Below are 16,938 nucleotides of genomic sequence, written 5' to 3'. Positions count from 1 at the left end.
GTCCCTTCACTTCTTCACCATCTTCAGACAAGCCACATCGACACCAAGCTCCATAACAGTCCTCTCATATTGCATGCAGTCAATAAGGTACGTTTGGGGCTGTACTGCGCTTGTAGTTAAGTTCATTGGGTTAACAACCACCCTTGTAACGACCGATAAATTGTATGTATGTTGTTATGGTTTGATCCGTGATTGATTGTATTTCATGTATGTTTTCACAGTTTTACGGTTCGGAATAAAGATGTTCTCTTAGAACGGAAATAAAGCCAATCAGTAAACATCAAAGACGAGTTGCTTCATCATTGCAAGAGGGACAGTTACAGTAAAACTTATATGCACCACGATGACCGTGCAATTCTCGACCAACGAACAGCCACAACCTTCCGGAACCTTCTAGAACCTCGACCATCCACAACCTTCCGGAACCTTCTAGAACCTCGACCATCCACAACCTTCACATAGGAACAAATACTTGGAATTACTAAAGATGTGGAAGAAATTCTTTCCATGGATTTTACTTTTAGCTGTATTTTCGTTAATGCCCTATTGGCTTTACCTCAGCTATGTTAACTGCTGTAAAACGAGATCACCATATGGATTTAAATGGACATGGAGTCAAACCAGGAATGTCTCCGCATCAACGGTAAAGAATTCGGACGAAACAAAGCTGGTGACAAACTTGCCCCCCTGCCCAGACACATCTCCTCATCTGCTGGGTCCGTTCACCGTGGAGTTCAACTCGCTGCGGACTCTCGACACTATCCGCACGGAGAACCCAGCTCTCCAGGAGGGAGGACTCTTCAAACCCCCAGACTGCATCGCCTCGCAGAAGGTGGCGGTCATCATCCCGTTCCGCAATCGCTCCGAGCACCTGCTGCACTGGCTCCACTACCTTCACCCCTTCCTCCAGCGCCAGCAACTCAACTACGGGGTCTACATAATCAACCAGCACGGAGAAGGGACATTCAACAAAGCCAAGCTGATGAACGCCGGTTATGTCGAAGCATTGAAAGAGTACAACTATGACTGCTTTGTCTTCAGCGACGTGGATCTGATTCCTATGGATGACCGTAACACCTACAGGTGTTTTAAGCAACCTCGTCACCTGGCCGTGGCTGTTGACAAGTTTGGCTTCAGGTTAGGCTATGCCACTCTCTTTGGTGGAGCCACATCACTGTCCAAAGAGCAGTTCTTGAAAATCAATGGCTTTTCCAATCAGTTCTGGGGTTGGGGAGGGGAAGACGATGCTATCCAGCTACGCTTCACCTACAGAGGAATGCATATTTCCAGGCCTAATGAGATCATTGGCAAATGCCGGATGATCAAGCATCAGCGGGACAGGAAGAATGAACTTAATCACAGGAGACATAATCTAATGTATAATACAAGACACACCATGGGCAAAGATGGAATCAACTCCCTCAAGTACACTGTTGTTAACATCAAGAAAGACAGGCTCTTCACTTTCATCACTGTTAATGTTATCATGTGATTCATGGAAAGAATCAAGTGTAGCACTCAACACTTTGATGAACATTGTTACTCAGCCCTTCCTGATGACTTGTCGTACAGAACTTGTAAGTCGCTTTGGATAAAAGTGTCAGCTAAATGACTAAATGTAAATCTAAATCAATTCTGCATAGCTGGTAAGTAATCAGTGGTGGAAGAAGTGCACAGTTCCTTTAGTATAAGTATAAATAAAAAATGTAATAGATACTCTGGTAAAAGTCAAAGTCCTTTCCTTCTACTGTGTGTGTGTGTGTGTGTGTGTGTGTGTGTGTGTGTGTGTGTGTGTGTGTGTGTGTGTGTGTGTGTGCGCGTGCGTGCGTGCGTCTGTGTGTGTGTGTGTGTGTGTGTGTGTGTGTGCGCGTGTGCGTGTGTGTGTGTGTGCCTTTTTAAGTACCTCACCCTAACCACTAACCTGACCTATAACCATAGAAACTGCATGCCTAAACAATACCAAATTCATAAATTAACATAGCTAATTTACCTTGTAAATATATACAAATATATTGACTAAATATACTCGTTAGTCATTAATGGCTTAAAATGTTTCATAGCTTGCATTTTCACTAGCCCCCTATGTGTTTTTCTATACATTTTGTCCATATACTGTAGTTTCAAAACATCCTCTCATGCTCGTCAACAAATGCAATTCCAATTTTATAAGCATCTATAATCAATTCAGTATTACATATTTTCACAAAATAATAATTTACGAGTCTTAGCTTTACAGTAATATTAAAATTGTGCAATTGTGTGTGTATGTGGGTGTGCGTGTGTATGTGTGCATGCACAGGATTAGTTTCTGGTTATTGTGGACAAAAGCAGTTTGGAAAAAGCAGATTTACAGGGTCAGAAATGAGGGTTTGGGTTGAGGGGTAAGGTTAATGATTAAGGCTCTGGCCTTATAGTCAATCACAATACGTTTAATTTAGTTACATGGCTCAGCTTTTTTAACTATATCCTGCCTGCCTAGTCTACCCTGACTATGACCCTATAAATCTGAAACGTATCTGAAACGTATTCATATCCCTTTGAAAATGGACATGTCAATTTCTCACATCAAATTTGTGCTCAACTTTGGAGTAATATCTATTGCCTTTACCAGTAAGCTACTGTATATGGTTGTTATCTACAGATGCAGCAAGGTCTCTAGTTGAATATGATACCAGTATCTTCACTCAAGCTTTAAGTAATATGCAATATTCTTATTGTGTTATTGTCTTATTGTGTTATATTATTGTGTCTTAAGTGTTATTTTAATGGATATTGTCTATTTAAATTATGAACATTCTGTTTGTATGGGGCTTGGGACAACTATGCCTAATGATAGCCATTCCAAACGCTTGCAAGCTGCTGCAACAGTTTTTGGGTTGATACCATTAGTTATTCAGATTTGGTGCGAAACTGAAAAATGTTGACCACTCAAGAATAATAATAAAAAAGAGGTCAAAAGTCCTTCCAAAATACCATATTATTAAGACCATATCCAAGACCTTGAAGAACACACAAAGCACTTCAGATTTACCACCTGTGTACCTGCACATCTTATTACAAAACCTGCACTTCTTGTTGCATACCACCACCGCTTGGTGCATCCCGGTACACATGTTATAGTTCTTTCAAGATATTGTGTTACCAGGCTACAGGCACGTGCACACATAGAGCCCAAAGGGTGCTCGAGCACCAGCCCTTTTGTGCCTCGTAAAAAAGTGCCCTTTTTATGCAAAGTTTCTTTTTACAATTATTTTATTTACAGTATATTAAAAAATACAGAATATACAGCACTTCCGGTTTAGCATCAGCATGTAACGGTCGCATTGGTCATAGCTCCTCACCCGTTTTTTTTTAAAATTTTTGCTTCAAAAACCACTTTTTACAACACTAATGTGTTTAAACCTCAACGTATATATTAACTGAGATCTTCAACTAACTATATCGACTGAAAGAATCAAGATGGGACCAAAGAAAGATACACGCGCAGCAGCCAAACTAGCTACAGAGGATCCGCCTGTGGATACGGGCTCCGTTCGGGAATTGGCTGGAGAGATCGAAAAAAGAAAAACAGCTGAAATTGCCACTTCTTCCATCATCCCCGCCACCTCATCCGATATAGAGTCTCTTGCTAAACTAATAAAGATCTTAACCGATAAGGTTGATAAGGCTGATACTAAGGCTGACGTTATCAAAGAATCTATCGAATCCAAAATCGAGGATTTAAAAGTAGCGGCTGCAGTACAAACCGAACGCATTAATGTAGCTGAAGCCACCTTGGTTGAACATACACTGAGATTCATTAGAGACGAAGGGGCTTTAAATGACGGCATCGTGGAACTAACGGTGAAGATGGATGAGGCCAACGGGAAACTAACGGATACGATAGTTGACAACAACGAGAAGCGAACAGCTAAGATACTCGAAATGGAACGTCACTCCCGTAGATTTAATATCCGTATAGTGGGACTGGATGAATCAGTTGACTGCAGAAACGACTCTTTCGCGACAGTGTTAGCTCAAATCCTAGGATCAGATATCCTCTCTACAACACCAATAGTGGATCAGCGCTACAGAATTGGCATCCGAGACGACAACAACAACAAAGCGAGAGTGATTATTGCTACACTGTAAACATTTTCACCGTAAAGTTACAATAGCTTACAGGCAATATTTTGCATGACTTTTACAGTAAAATTCACAATAATTTACTGTGAATGGCTTCACAGCAATGTGTTGTAATTTCACAGTAATGGTAGTACAATACATTGTTGTAATTTCACAACTTCTTACTGTAAGAAATTACTGTGATATCACATTATTTTGTTGTATATATATTACAGCAATGTATTGTGACTTCACAACATCATATTGTAAGAAATTACTGTGATATTACAATACCTTCTGGCAATGTGTTGCATGACTTTTACAGTAAGATTCACAATAATTTACTGTGCATGGCTTCACAGCAATGTGTTGTAATTTCACAGTAATGGTAGTACAATACATTGTTGTAATTTCACAACTTCTTACAGTAAGAAATTACTGTGATATCACATTATTTTGTTGTATATATATTACAACAATGTATTGTGACTTCACAACATCAAATTGTAAGACATTTACTGTAATATCACATTATTTTGTTGTATATATATTACAACAATGTATTGTGACTTCACAACATCAAATTGTAAGAAATTACTGTGATATCACATTATTTTGTTGTATATATATTACAACAATGTATTGTGTATTTACAATAGCCTACATGTATTTTTGTAGTCCAGCTCCAGTACACTTCCTGAAGGTCACACTTTGGTTTCCTGTCATGATTAATCACGTCATCCTATTGTATCTTGACATGAAACTATTGTATGAGCTTCCTCCAGAAGTATACTGGAGCTGGGGACTATAGAATTATGCATGTCTATCATTGTAAATTGACATATATTTTTCAATTATTTTGTTGGCAAGTCTTTTGCATTACTTTTCAGACTTGCCAACAAAATAATTGAATAATAATAATTATTATATTATATAATTATAAATAATTTGGCAAAATAACTGTCAATTTACAATGGTATGCATAACTGTATAGTCCCCAGCTCCAGTATACTTCTGGAGGAAGCTCATACAATAGTTTCCTGTCAAATACTATTGGATGACGTGATTAATCATGACAGAAAACCAAAGTGTGAGCTTCTGCCAGGAAGTATACTGCGCTGGACTTCAAAAATGCACGTAGGCTATTGTACATTAAAAACAGTCCAAACGCACAAATGAGGTAAGCCAGCATTTATTGTCAAAAGACAGAATTATTACAAATAATTATATACAAGAATTACACGAGGTAAGCCGGCATTTATTGTCAAAAGACAGAATTATTACAAATAATTATATACAAAGAATTATATTCGTATTCTTGAAATGGTAAATGGCTGTTTTCTTTTTTACAATTGTGCACATTTTACCCATAGGAAAATCCTGCTTGTTGTACAAGTATCGCAGAGAAAATTCAAAGGTACTCACAGTTGCACAAGAGTTTCGGACAGAGAAATGCAATGGTTTGAAAGCTCGGCGTTGCTAATAAACGTTTTAAATATTATTTTATAAACTGCTGGTCAACACTGCTCAAAATGGCTTTAGCTGACTGATGCGCCTTGTACGACGAGCGTTTCGCCATGCTAGCCTTCGTCAAACTGGAATAAGAGATACGATTATCCGGGCATCACGAAAGAAGAGGGGAAATCTGCAATACAACGAGAAACCAGTGTACTTCTACGAGGATTTCTGCCGCGAGGTTGTAACCCTACGAGCCCGTTACAAGTCAGTGATGTCTCGTCTTTTTGAGAAGGGGTTCCCACCTACACTACGCTACCCTGCGATTATTTCCATCATGGATAAAAATGGAATAAGGGTAAAACTTTCCTCGCCTGAAGAAGCCGAGGAGTACATGAGGGACCCACACAGGAAAAACTGGGGAGTCATTTTCCCAGAGTAATTATTACGGAGTTATTATTTTCCTCTCAAGTAGTCATATTTACTCCATTTGGGGCATAATCATTGCCTGTGGCCAATAGAGTGAGAGTAAAGTTCCAGAAGAGTTTCTATTGGAGTAATACAGCATTGGTCACGCCTACTATCCATATAATTCCCAAAGGTGCCGACGCCATCTTTCTCTCTCGCCAAGTCCTCGCTTCAAGCTCAGGTGCAGCAAGAGCGCAATACAGCGATATTTTCCTTCTCTTGGATGCCAAATACAAGGTAAGATTATTATTATTATTTGTTAATTTATTAAACAGCAATGTGTGTAACTAATTTGCAACATTACAGCTAAGCCACAGAGCCATCTATCACGATGTTCGCATGTTAGCTGCTATACGTTTGCACGCACGCTATTAAATAAACGTTTTACAGTTGTATGGACAAGTATTCAATTATCAACAGTATTGCTATCAGGGACAGTGCACATTAATCAACATGTCGGTTTTCATGTAAAATGTATATGAGCTAGTGTATAGCCAGAAGCTAATTTCCACCTGTATAGGCCTGAGACCATACCTGTAGACCATGCCTGTAGGCTGTTGTTAAAAGTAGTGATATAACTATATCCATACAAAAACTGACTTATTAAGAACATACAAGACAAGTAGACATAGTACAGGAGATGGAACAATTATATGTTACATGTTGGCGGTTTTTGCTGAAACGGTGGCAGAGACAACGTGTGTTTTACTCTAAATAGAGTCACCGTACATTACAGCTAAGCCACAGAGCCATCTATCACGATGTTAGCATGTTAGCTGCTAGCACGCACGCTATTAAATAAACGTTTTACAGTTTTATGGACAATAACTTAAGAACAGGTACGTCGGTGCAACACGAGTATTCAATTATCAACAGTATTGCTATCAGGGACAGTGCACATTAATCAACATGTCGGTTTTCATGTAAAATGTATATGAGCTAGTGTTAGCCAGAAGCTAATTTTCACCTGCATGCGGCTATACCTGTATAGGCCTGAGACCATACCTGTAGACCATGCCTGTAGGCTGTTGTTAAAAGTAGTGATATAACTATATCCATACAAAAACTGACGTATTAAGAACATACAAGACAAGTAGACATAGTACAGGAGATGGAACAATTATATGTTACATGTTGGCGGATTTTGCTGAAGAGACAACGTGTGTTTTACTCTAAATAGAGTCACGTAAATTTGCCGCAATGTGCTGTAGGTTGACTGTTTTACTAGTGGTAAATGGACATAACAAGTTAATTTGACGCACTGTTCGGTTCAACAAGTGTTTATTTGAACCATTGTACTGGGTTGACTAATTTGTGTGTTCTGCCTCCATGTATAATATAATGGAAACTTGTGGAACTATCCTCACAGTAAATTTCACAGAGTAAATTTTACTCAAACTGAGTCAATTTGAGCCCAAGACGTGAGTAAAGTTTTACTCAGTTTGAGTAAAATGTACTCAGCGAAATTTACTGTATGGTGCTTTTGTAATATTTTCTAATTGTAACACTCCTCATAATGCATGAGTTGTTGTGCCCTATATGTATCATCTTAGTAACTGTTATTATTTATTTGCCATCAGATGCAGGCTGTACGTGTTAAACACGTTGACCGGCAGAAATTCATCTGTTTTGAGGGCCAATTGACCTTCACAACTTTTTTGGAGTGTGGTGAGTGAAACATTTTGCACAGCGTGCCGTTGGTTCTCAAAATGGCGTCCGCCTTGATAGTTAGGAACCAAATGGACCCTTATTGGTCTGTAACTCTGACTGTGTACAAATGGACCCCAACGTCCATTGTACACCGTCAAGAGTTAAATTAACATTGATTTTACAATATAAATTGGGGTCCCAAAGATACAAATGCCATTAAATGGGTGCCCTTGGAATTAAAATGGTTGAGAATCACTGCTAGAGCCGTACAAATATTGTCTTATGGGGGTCCATGGCACATCTTTTCAAATGGGGGGTCTGTGGGCTAATTGTCAATTTGGGGGGTCCTTGACATGAAATGTTTGAGAACCACTGCCCTATGCAACAACATACTGGGTATCAGTTTAGGCTTTCCCTGCATGTTAATTTAAGCTGTAGGCCTACAGTACAAAGCACAATCCATTTTATTTAGGATAGAGTGAACCAATCAATGTCTTACACCCCTTCCTGACAGGCAGTGACGCGAGCGAGCGTGATTGCGAAAATGATTAAAATGTATTCGTTTCAATCAGACTATCCTGACCTGCCGCGAGCGACAGCAAACTGAGCGGCGATGTCGTTCCCCCCTCAAATATTCGCTCGCTGTGTCTCTAGTTGAGCGATTACGCGGCCGAGTCACGCCCCTAAACACTTTTTATTGGTCAAGAATCGCAGGCTGCTTTGCCCCTGTGTGCTTCCAGGTAACACACACACAGACACACCCGGACACGCGCCGCCTCATATCAGGACAGTGTCGCGCACGATTTCGTCTCCAGTTCGCACGCTCGCTGCCTGTCAGGAACCGGTGTTAAGTATGTCAATTAAGGCTGTCAATCTTCCTCATATGATCACATTTTCAGTGGCTATTTTAATATCCCATTTTATGACATTTTAATTAATACAAATTAAATAAATTGCACAACAGATTTATCAATAAGCTTGTGCAATCTTGTTTTGTCTATAGTTGCCAAGAAATTTGAAATTCCTAGTACCTTGGACTTAAAGGTCTATGATGACTCAAACACTGAAGTCGACGACGAGGCGTTTCAATTTCTTCTAAAAAAACCAGACCTGGGTGTGTTGGAGATTTGTTCACCCCAAGACTCAAATCCTGAAGGTGAGTTGCTAACATGGAGCCTTATAGCCTCATCCATACAGTCCTGGCTGCTTGAAGCCTTTTTACAACATTTCCGGGTTCCCGTTTTTTTCGCTCTGATTGGCCAGGTTATGTGACATGAGCGGCAATCGTGGGACGGCAAGTTTCTACACTGGTTAAGGGCACTCTTCGAAGTTGGTTAAGGTTAGAGTTTGTCTTAGAGCATGGCGATAGAACGCCAGGTAGTTTGCAGGCTGTTCGACGCGGAAATGGGCAAACACGCTATTGGGCGCACATGTCACATGACCTGGCCAATCAGAGCGCCGGAAACGCGGATGCGTTGTAAAAAGGCTACACGTGTCCTGGCTAACCTAAAATGTCACACAGGTACTGTGTATTTTTGTACTTTGAAATGATCTTTGTATATATGCCCAATGTAACGTGTGGATCCTTCCTAATCTAATGTGGTCTTTTTACATTACACTTGTCACAAACATTCCTATCTAATCACACTTATATGTCTACATGATTGTTAGATTCAGTGAGGACCTCTGCAAGCAACTCCAGCAGCCAAAGCTCCGTTCTCAGCTCTGGTGCAGACAATGAGGGGGAGTCTGATGACACCATCATTTTGCAGTCTAGTCCTGCTCCAAGAAACGGTGCTGACCTGACTCGTATCACTCTGGTAAGCTTTGCATATGACTGTTTGAAATGGAGATGGTGACTCTGATAAAGGGGTAGCATGGGCATTGGGGATGGCCAAGTACAATTGGGGAGAAAATGGGGGTGGGGGGGGGGTCATGGTTTACATTTGTCACCTTAACCCTTTCACTGCCGCACAACAGCAGGTTAACCCTTTCACTGCCGCACTACAGAAGGTTAACCCTTTCACTGCCGCACTACAGAAGGTTAACCCTTTACTATCACATACTGTACCACATACTGTATACCACATACTGGTACTAGTGTGGCAGTGAAAGGGTTAAATATACTTGGCCACCAAATGACTGTCTATCCATGTGTGTCCTCCCCCCCCCCCCCCCTTTTTACTCCCGCTTAGATGACTGAAAAGATTCTGAGGGACACAGCTGGAGGAGAGAGGATCATTGCCGATTATGCTCGGACGAAAACCCTAACGGATACCAGAAGACGCGACATGGTGAAGATATTGGTTGCGCACATGGCAAAAGAGCATGGGTAATTATGTTATCTAAACATTACGCACCCAATACACATTTTTGGTTTTTACTAAGATCCTCCTTTTTGCAGAATTGGTAAATGATAAATGGTTATCCAAAGCGCTTTACATAGATTGTGCAGAAGGCATTGGCACAGCAATACTTTTGTTTGGATCTCATACTTGTGTATGTGTGCACTGTAGGACGAGTCCTTCAAGGCGTGTTAAAGAAGACTACGCAAAGGGCATCACTGCCTTATTCCCATACCTGGCCGATCCCCAGGGCAATTTGGGATATGTAAGTACATCAGGGAAAAGTGCAGAGAGACATTTCATCGGCGACTCAGTGCATGTGTGTTCCTGTGGGTCGCCCATCTTGCGTGTGTGTTAAAACTGCATGACAAATAAAGACTTCTAGTCTAACAATTATTATGTTTATAGGTCATTCTTGTTATATAATTTCTAGGGATGTTCGATATTGGCTTTTTTTTACCGATATCCGATATACCGATATTGTCCAACTCTTTAATTTCCAATACCGATATCAACCGATACCGATATATGCAGGGTTTCTCCCCCCCCCCCCCCCCCCAAAAGGAATAATTTCAGGTAATTAACATTAGGCTACATATCTCTTGTCGTGGAATTAACACAACATTATGCATAACATTATCCAATCACATGCATGGTACATAAAACACCAACCCCATTACTCCTCACTTCTCTGGAATTGCTTAAAAGGGCTGTGCGGAGTACGATTTCAACTAAATATTTGTTAACATTTCTGTATGCTGACCATTTCTCCTAACCTCAACAATTTAAGAACCACAGATGTCCTACCTGTTGACCTTGATTTTAGCAATTCTTCAGAGAAGGGCATGTGTTAAGTTTTAAGGAGAGAAATAAACACATTTACACATGCCCATTTAAACCAAATAACTTTTTTTTTTCCTCTTTACTTCTTGTGTTTTAGGAGCAGTATTACAATCCAGTAGATGGGAGTGGGTTTCTGGCATGGAGGGTGAAATCACTTCAAAAGATAGCATCAGAGGGACAAAAGAAGAGCCGTAATGTTCAGCCACTGATCGGTATGTAATTTTGATTGTCCCAGTCCACTGTTTATCTAGCAACTGTGAAGATGGATCATTATAGTAAATGCATATCACTGGAAAGTATTGCAGCAGTATGTGTGGTTTCTACACTGTTACAGGTGGTCCAAGTTCTGGCGACAGAGCCCCCTTCTCTGAGGAAAACCAGCTAACCACAGACACCCAGTTTCGTGAGGCCAGTGCACTGATGAAGCATACAACTGATGAAGCAATCATCAAGGAGAAGATGAAACAGACCTTCACCCATCGCCAAGAAATGATGCACGACCCAATCAAGTCCTCTGAAATATTCACCACCTTTCCAAGATTCCTAGACATCACAGGAATGGTATGTGGCTTGCATTAAAGTCTAACTGAAATAAAAAATGACCTTTTTAAACAATTTAGATCACATCCCTGGTCATAGGGTGAACCTATTTAATAGGGCTGTCCCTGACTAAGGATTTGGATGGTTGACTAGGATTGTTAAAAAAAAAAAAAAAAAAAAATGTATCATTCCATTTGGGCTGTGGGGGGTGCTTAATGTCTGAAGGAGTCAACTGAAGGCTTCTTGTCCTCTGCAAAAGCATACAATTGGTCCACTGATGAAATCCTCTTTCAGTGCCTCTGTGCCTGTTTTCGTAGGCAGTTAGCCTCTGGTATGCCTGCCATTAGCGTTAGCCACGCTTCTATGCCTCTTTTCTTTTGAAAAAAATTATAATATATATATATATTTTTTTTTTTTTTTTTTATAATATTATATTCGACTAAGAGGTTGGCCAGTCGACTACGGCCCCTTTCGACCGATTAGTCGACTAATCGATTAATAGGGGTCAGCCCTACTATTTAACAATGTATGACAAAAAAATTTCAACCATGTTTTATTCCATCTTGTCTGCAGATTGAGCAGGATTTCAGTCTGATGTTTGGTGATGACATCTCTGCAAAGTTCCTGGAGAAGTGGCCTACTTTCTGCAGGCAGAAAGTCCTTGAACAAAGCCGTGGCCTCACCCAGACCGGCGACCTTCAAGACCTGCTTCAGAATGCTGAATCCACAACAGACACAATAGAACTGAACAATGGTATGCTTGAATTAAAGGAATATAATAATGGAAGGGTGAATTGTTTTTTAAACAAATGGAAACACAGCTTTTAGTCAAATGTATTTCTGATTTTTTTTATTTAATTTTTTGTATTTTTAGCATGGGACAGTGAAATGTCCTCCCTCTTGCTTCTTGTCCACCTCCTGCCACCATCATCTCAGGGACGCAACAAGAGACCGGGAAAGCTCTCAGCCAGAGAAGCCATTGACTCCCTTGTGAAGTTCATAAAGGTAAGGTTACAGTTGCCTATATTATCGGCCGATATTGGCATTCAAATGTGATATAGGAAAATATCGGTAAAAAAAATATGAATTATTCTTTTTACATTTCTATAACCAACTTTTATTTACCCAGGCAAGTAAGAACAAATTCTGATTTTATTTATTGTCAAAAGTATGCATAATGTTATGTTAATTCCACAACAAGACATATGTAATGTTAATTACCTGAAATTATTCAGTTTTTTGGGGGGGAAACCCTGCATATATCGGTATCGGTTGATATTGGTATTGGAAATTAAGAGTTGGACAATATCGGTATATCGGTAAAAAAGCCAATATCGAGCATCCCTAGTTACAGTTGAATTAAAGTATAAGAAGGATCACTGTTCTGTCTAGGGGTGCACGATATTGATTTGTTGACCCCGATATCGATACCAATAACTTTCTGCTCCTCAAGGTCGATACCGATAACCGATATATATATTTATTGTACTATAATTATAAATTTTTTTATGTATATTCCTGTAGTTTTGACCTAACCAGATTTATCATGACATGAGCGTTACTATATGAACAAAACAAAGCCAAGAGAACAGTTTTGACTCTTCAAATAAAGTGACTATTTATTTTTCCAAATAAATATAATTTGAGTCGATCACAAAATTCACAATCCGTCAATGTCATTAACAATGTGTTTCCCTGAACAACTAAAAACCAACAGGTATTGTGCTTTGTCAGTAGGGATGCTGTTCACATTTGAACCGATACGGTACCGGTACCTGTGAATCGATACCGGTACCCAACGGTACCTTTTTCGGTACTTTAGTCTCTAAAAATGTAATCTACCTACCTCAGTTGTGAGAAGAAAAAAATCCAAACTTCAAATAACCACATTTTCGACCGTTTTTGGCTTGCCTTTGCCCCGACTGCTTTGTTGTTGAATCAAGTCAAATCCTAAATAAGCATATATAGTGCGTGTGAATGTTGACATGAAAAGAAAAAAGTAAAAAAAATATATATATTTTTTTTATTATCAGAGCTGTCAATACTTTTATCGGGATGACGTCATAATTGCTGATATCGGCCTGATAATTATCGTGCATCCCTGATATTGACCTGCATGATTGAAATCATGCAAAGACCACGGTTTGCAAACCGTGACAAATTTTAATAGCAAGACTAATGAAGTTCTCTTGTCACAGACTGGGACCAGTATCCAGGGGCATTTGGACAGCATCACGGAGAGCCTTCAACCCTATCTGCTTGCTGTGGGGACCCAGAGGAGTGTGATTCACAAGTACTTCATTGTGATTGACAAACATGCAATCCCTTGTAAGTCACCAGACTCTCTTGCCTCTTTTGATGAGCTTTTCAAAGCTCATTTTGTCTTTGGTACCTCATACAACCGGGATCTGGCCAATATGTACAACTTCTTGCAAACCGCCATTTACAAGATCGATGCTGCTACAACTAATGTCAACCCCAGGGTTAAAGAGATGAGGGCTCGGATGCTGCACTGATTTCTTTTTTATACTGAGAGGATATTTTATCTCGGGCCTCTGATGCTGCACAGACTTTTGATACTGAGAAGATATTTTATCTTGAGGCCTCTGATGCTGCACAGACTTTTGATACTGAGAAGATATTTTATCTTGAGGCCTCTGATGCTCCAGTGTTTTTTGATAAGATGTTGTGTTTCATTTGCAAAAACTCTCAGGCAAATGCCAATTCACTGATGAGGCACTTAAGGATGATCCACGGACTTTGTTCAGGAAGGACACTTCGTCTTAAATGTGGTCAGCCTGGTTGTTTACATGTCTTTTGCACTTTTTCTGGGTTTCGAAAGCATCTTAAAGCACGTCATCAACCATGTGATGATCCTGGTGAAGGCCGCTCTACAGCTGAACATTTAGCTGAAAGTTATGTTGATGACTTTCCATCAGGCAGTGCCCCTTCTGACCCAGTCCTTCCAGTCCTTCTTAATAATAGTCTTGTAGACAGCTGTGCTGCAACAGTAGCTGAACTTAAAGTGGCAGGTGTAGGTGAAACAATAATCAACTCTTTGGTAACTTCAATGGAAGTGATTGTTGATGATATCCATAATCAAGCAAAACAATATGTGAAGCAGTGTCTATCTTTACAGGAACCTATCAAAAGTGAGGTTGAGTGTAAAATTGATCAGTGTTATGAAGAAATTGAAAATCCCTTTTGTATCTTAAATTCTGAAACTAAGAGAAGGCAATATTTTACAGAGAAGTGGGGAAGGGTAGACCCAGTTGAATATGTCCTTGGTACAAGATTTGATACCCTGCGCAATCGGACTACTGGAACTTATGATCAGGCTGTTGTTACTGATAAATGTGTTTATATCCCAATTTTGAAAACATTAGACTTTATTTACAAACACCCTAATATAAAAGAGATGATGCAGAGTGATTCCAGTTTAAGAGAAGATCTTCTTAATGACTTGTGTGATGGAGAGTATTTCAAGAGTCATCCTCTATTTTCAAAACAGAAGCATGCAATTCAGGTGCAGCTTTTCTATGATGATTTTGAATGCGCGAATCCGTTGGGGAGTAAAAAGGGAATACATAAATTAGGAGCAATCTATTTCACCTTGCGTAATTTTTCTCCAAAGTACAACTCAATTCTGCTTAATATTCATTTGGTCGCTTTATTCCATGCCCAAGACATTAAAACACATGGCTTTTCTAAAATACTTGCTCCACTTGTGGAAGATATTAAAATACTGGAGAAGGATGGAATTAAGGTCCCATTGTATGATCAGCCAGTGTATGGAACTATTGTCCAAGTTACAGGTGACAACCTTGGTATTCACGGTTTGTTTGGTTTCGTAGAATCATTCAGTGCCAGATATTGTTGCCGCTTTTGTCTTGCTGAGAAAGAGGACTTTCAGACGGAATTCAAAGAAGATTCACCCAAGATAGTTATGCGAACTCGAGCACTTCATGCAGAACACTGCCACACAATGGAGACTACTATTGGTCTTCCCTATGTGATGGGAGTTAAACGTTCTTGCATTCTAAATTCCTTGCAGTACTTCAATACATGTGACAATTTCTCTGTCGATATTATGCATGATATCTTGGAGGGCGTGGCACAATATGAAATGAAACTGCTAATACTACACTTGATTAAAAACTACACAACATCAAAGGAAATAGACTTGAGAATTAAGAGCTTTAACTATGGTTACCTGGAACAAAACAACAAGCCACCTGCATTGAAGTTAGTAGAGACCTCAAATGACTTGGGGTTAAATGCAATCCAATCTTGGTGTTTACTTCGCAATCTACCACTTATCTTTGGAGACTTGGTTTGTCCAAATGATCAACACTGGTATTTGCTTCTGCTGTTGCTTCAAATAGCAGATATTGTATTTTCTCCCAGGTTATCAACTGGCATTACTATTTATTTAAAACACTTGATTCCAGAGCACCACGGGTTATTCAAGCATTTGTTTCCCAACAGGAGGCTACTACCAAAGCATCATTTTATGGTGCACTATCCTACATGTATTCGTAAAATTGGACCACTTTTGCATGTCTGGTGCATGCGCTATGAAGCGAAGCATAATTTCTTTAAAAAACAACTAAAAAGCTTCAAAAATATAACTAAAACGTTGGCAAAGAAACACCAAAGTCAAGTAGCATACAATTGGCAGACATTTGATCCCAACAGACTGGTGCTTGGTCCAAGTAAAATGGTAGCATTAAATGTGATGGACAGAGGCTGTGAGATAGCGGAGACTCTTCAGGTACCAAGTGACACCAAGGTGTTAAATGTTAGATGGGCCAAACACCATGGAAATATGTATCGTCCAGGTTTAGTTGTTTGCCTTAAAGTTCTTAGTGAGGTTCCAGTTTTTCACAAAATCCACCGTGTTGTTCTTAAAGATGAGAGGTTACTGTTGTTTACATTTGCACTACAAACTGTGTCTCTGGATGACCATTTTTATGCATTTAAAGTTGTGTGTACTACAGATGGACCTCATGTAGTTGATGTCAAAGAGCTTTTGTTTTACAAAGCATTCGATATACAGATGTCATACAGTGATGACGATTCAAGCTCATTTATTGTTCCATACTGTTTCCTGTGATTTAAAAAAGGAAAAGAGAAAATCACTAAGCTCTTGAACTATTGCACTGGGGATGAACACTATTAGTTTTCTTTTATTTCTTTGGGGTGAACAGATGCTGCTGTCACTTTATATAGAGGCCAAAATGTAATTGATCGATTACTCTCCCCATGAAGCCTTAATTGAAGTCATGGTGATTTCTTTTTGTTGCATTCCTGAGCCAATAATTTGATGACTGGCTTGAATTATTGGCTCAGGAATGCGACAAACAAACAAATCTCCATGAATTCAAGGATTCATGGGGTGTGTAATTGGTAGATTTCTTTTTTTGGGTGAGCTATCCCTTTTTAAAAGGGTGTACAGATGCTGCTGTCACTTTACAGAGGCCAAAATGTAATTGATCGATTACTCTCCCCATGAAGCCTTAATTGAAGTCAT

General features: G+C 39.6%; 1 protein-coding gene across 1 annotated transcript; it reads left to right on the top strand.

Annotated features, from left to right (window-relative positions):
* Positions 1-459: 459 nt before the first annotated feature.
* LOC311242291 (beta-1,4-galactosyltransferase 1-like) lies at positions 460-1,671 on the top strand. Its single transcript, XM_084331232.1, has one exon. The coding sequence runs from the start codon at positions 488-490 to the stop codon at positions 1,490-1,492; it is 1,005 nt and encodes a 334-aa protein (XP_084187358.1). The 5' UTR covers positions 460-487; the 3' UTR covers positions 1,493-1,671.
* The last annotated feature ends 15,267 nt before the right edge of the window (positions 1,672-16,938 follow it).

Source organism: Notolepis coatsorum (genome assembly GCF_963971535.1).
Source record: "Notolepis coatsorum genome assembly, chromosome: 16".
NCBI classification, from domain to species: domain Eukaryota; kingdom Metazoa; phylum Chordata; class Actinopteri; order Aulopiformes; family Paralepididae; genus Notolepis; species Notolepis coatsorum.
The sequence above is the reverse complement of the archived record's forward strand: the minus strand, read 5'-3'. Positions and strand labels throughout refer to the sequence as shown.

Coding starts and splice junctions, on each gene's coding strand:
- LOC311242291 (XM_084331232.1), top strand. CDS start 488: ATGTGGAAGAAATTCTTTCCATGGATTTTACTTTTAGCTGTATTTTCG.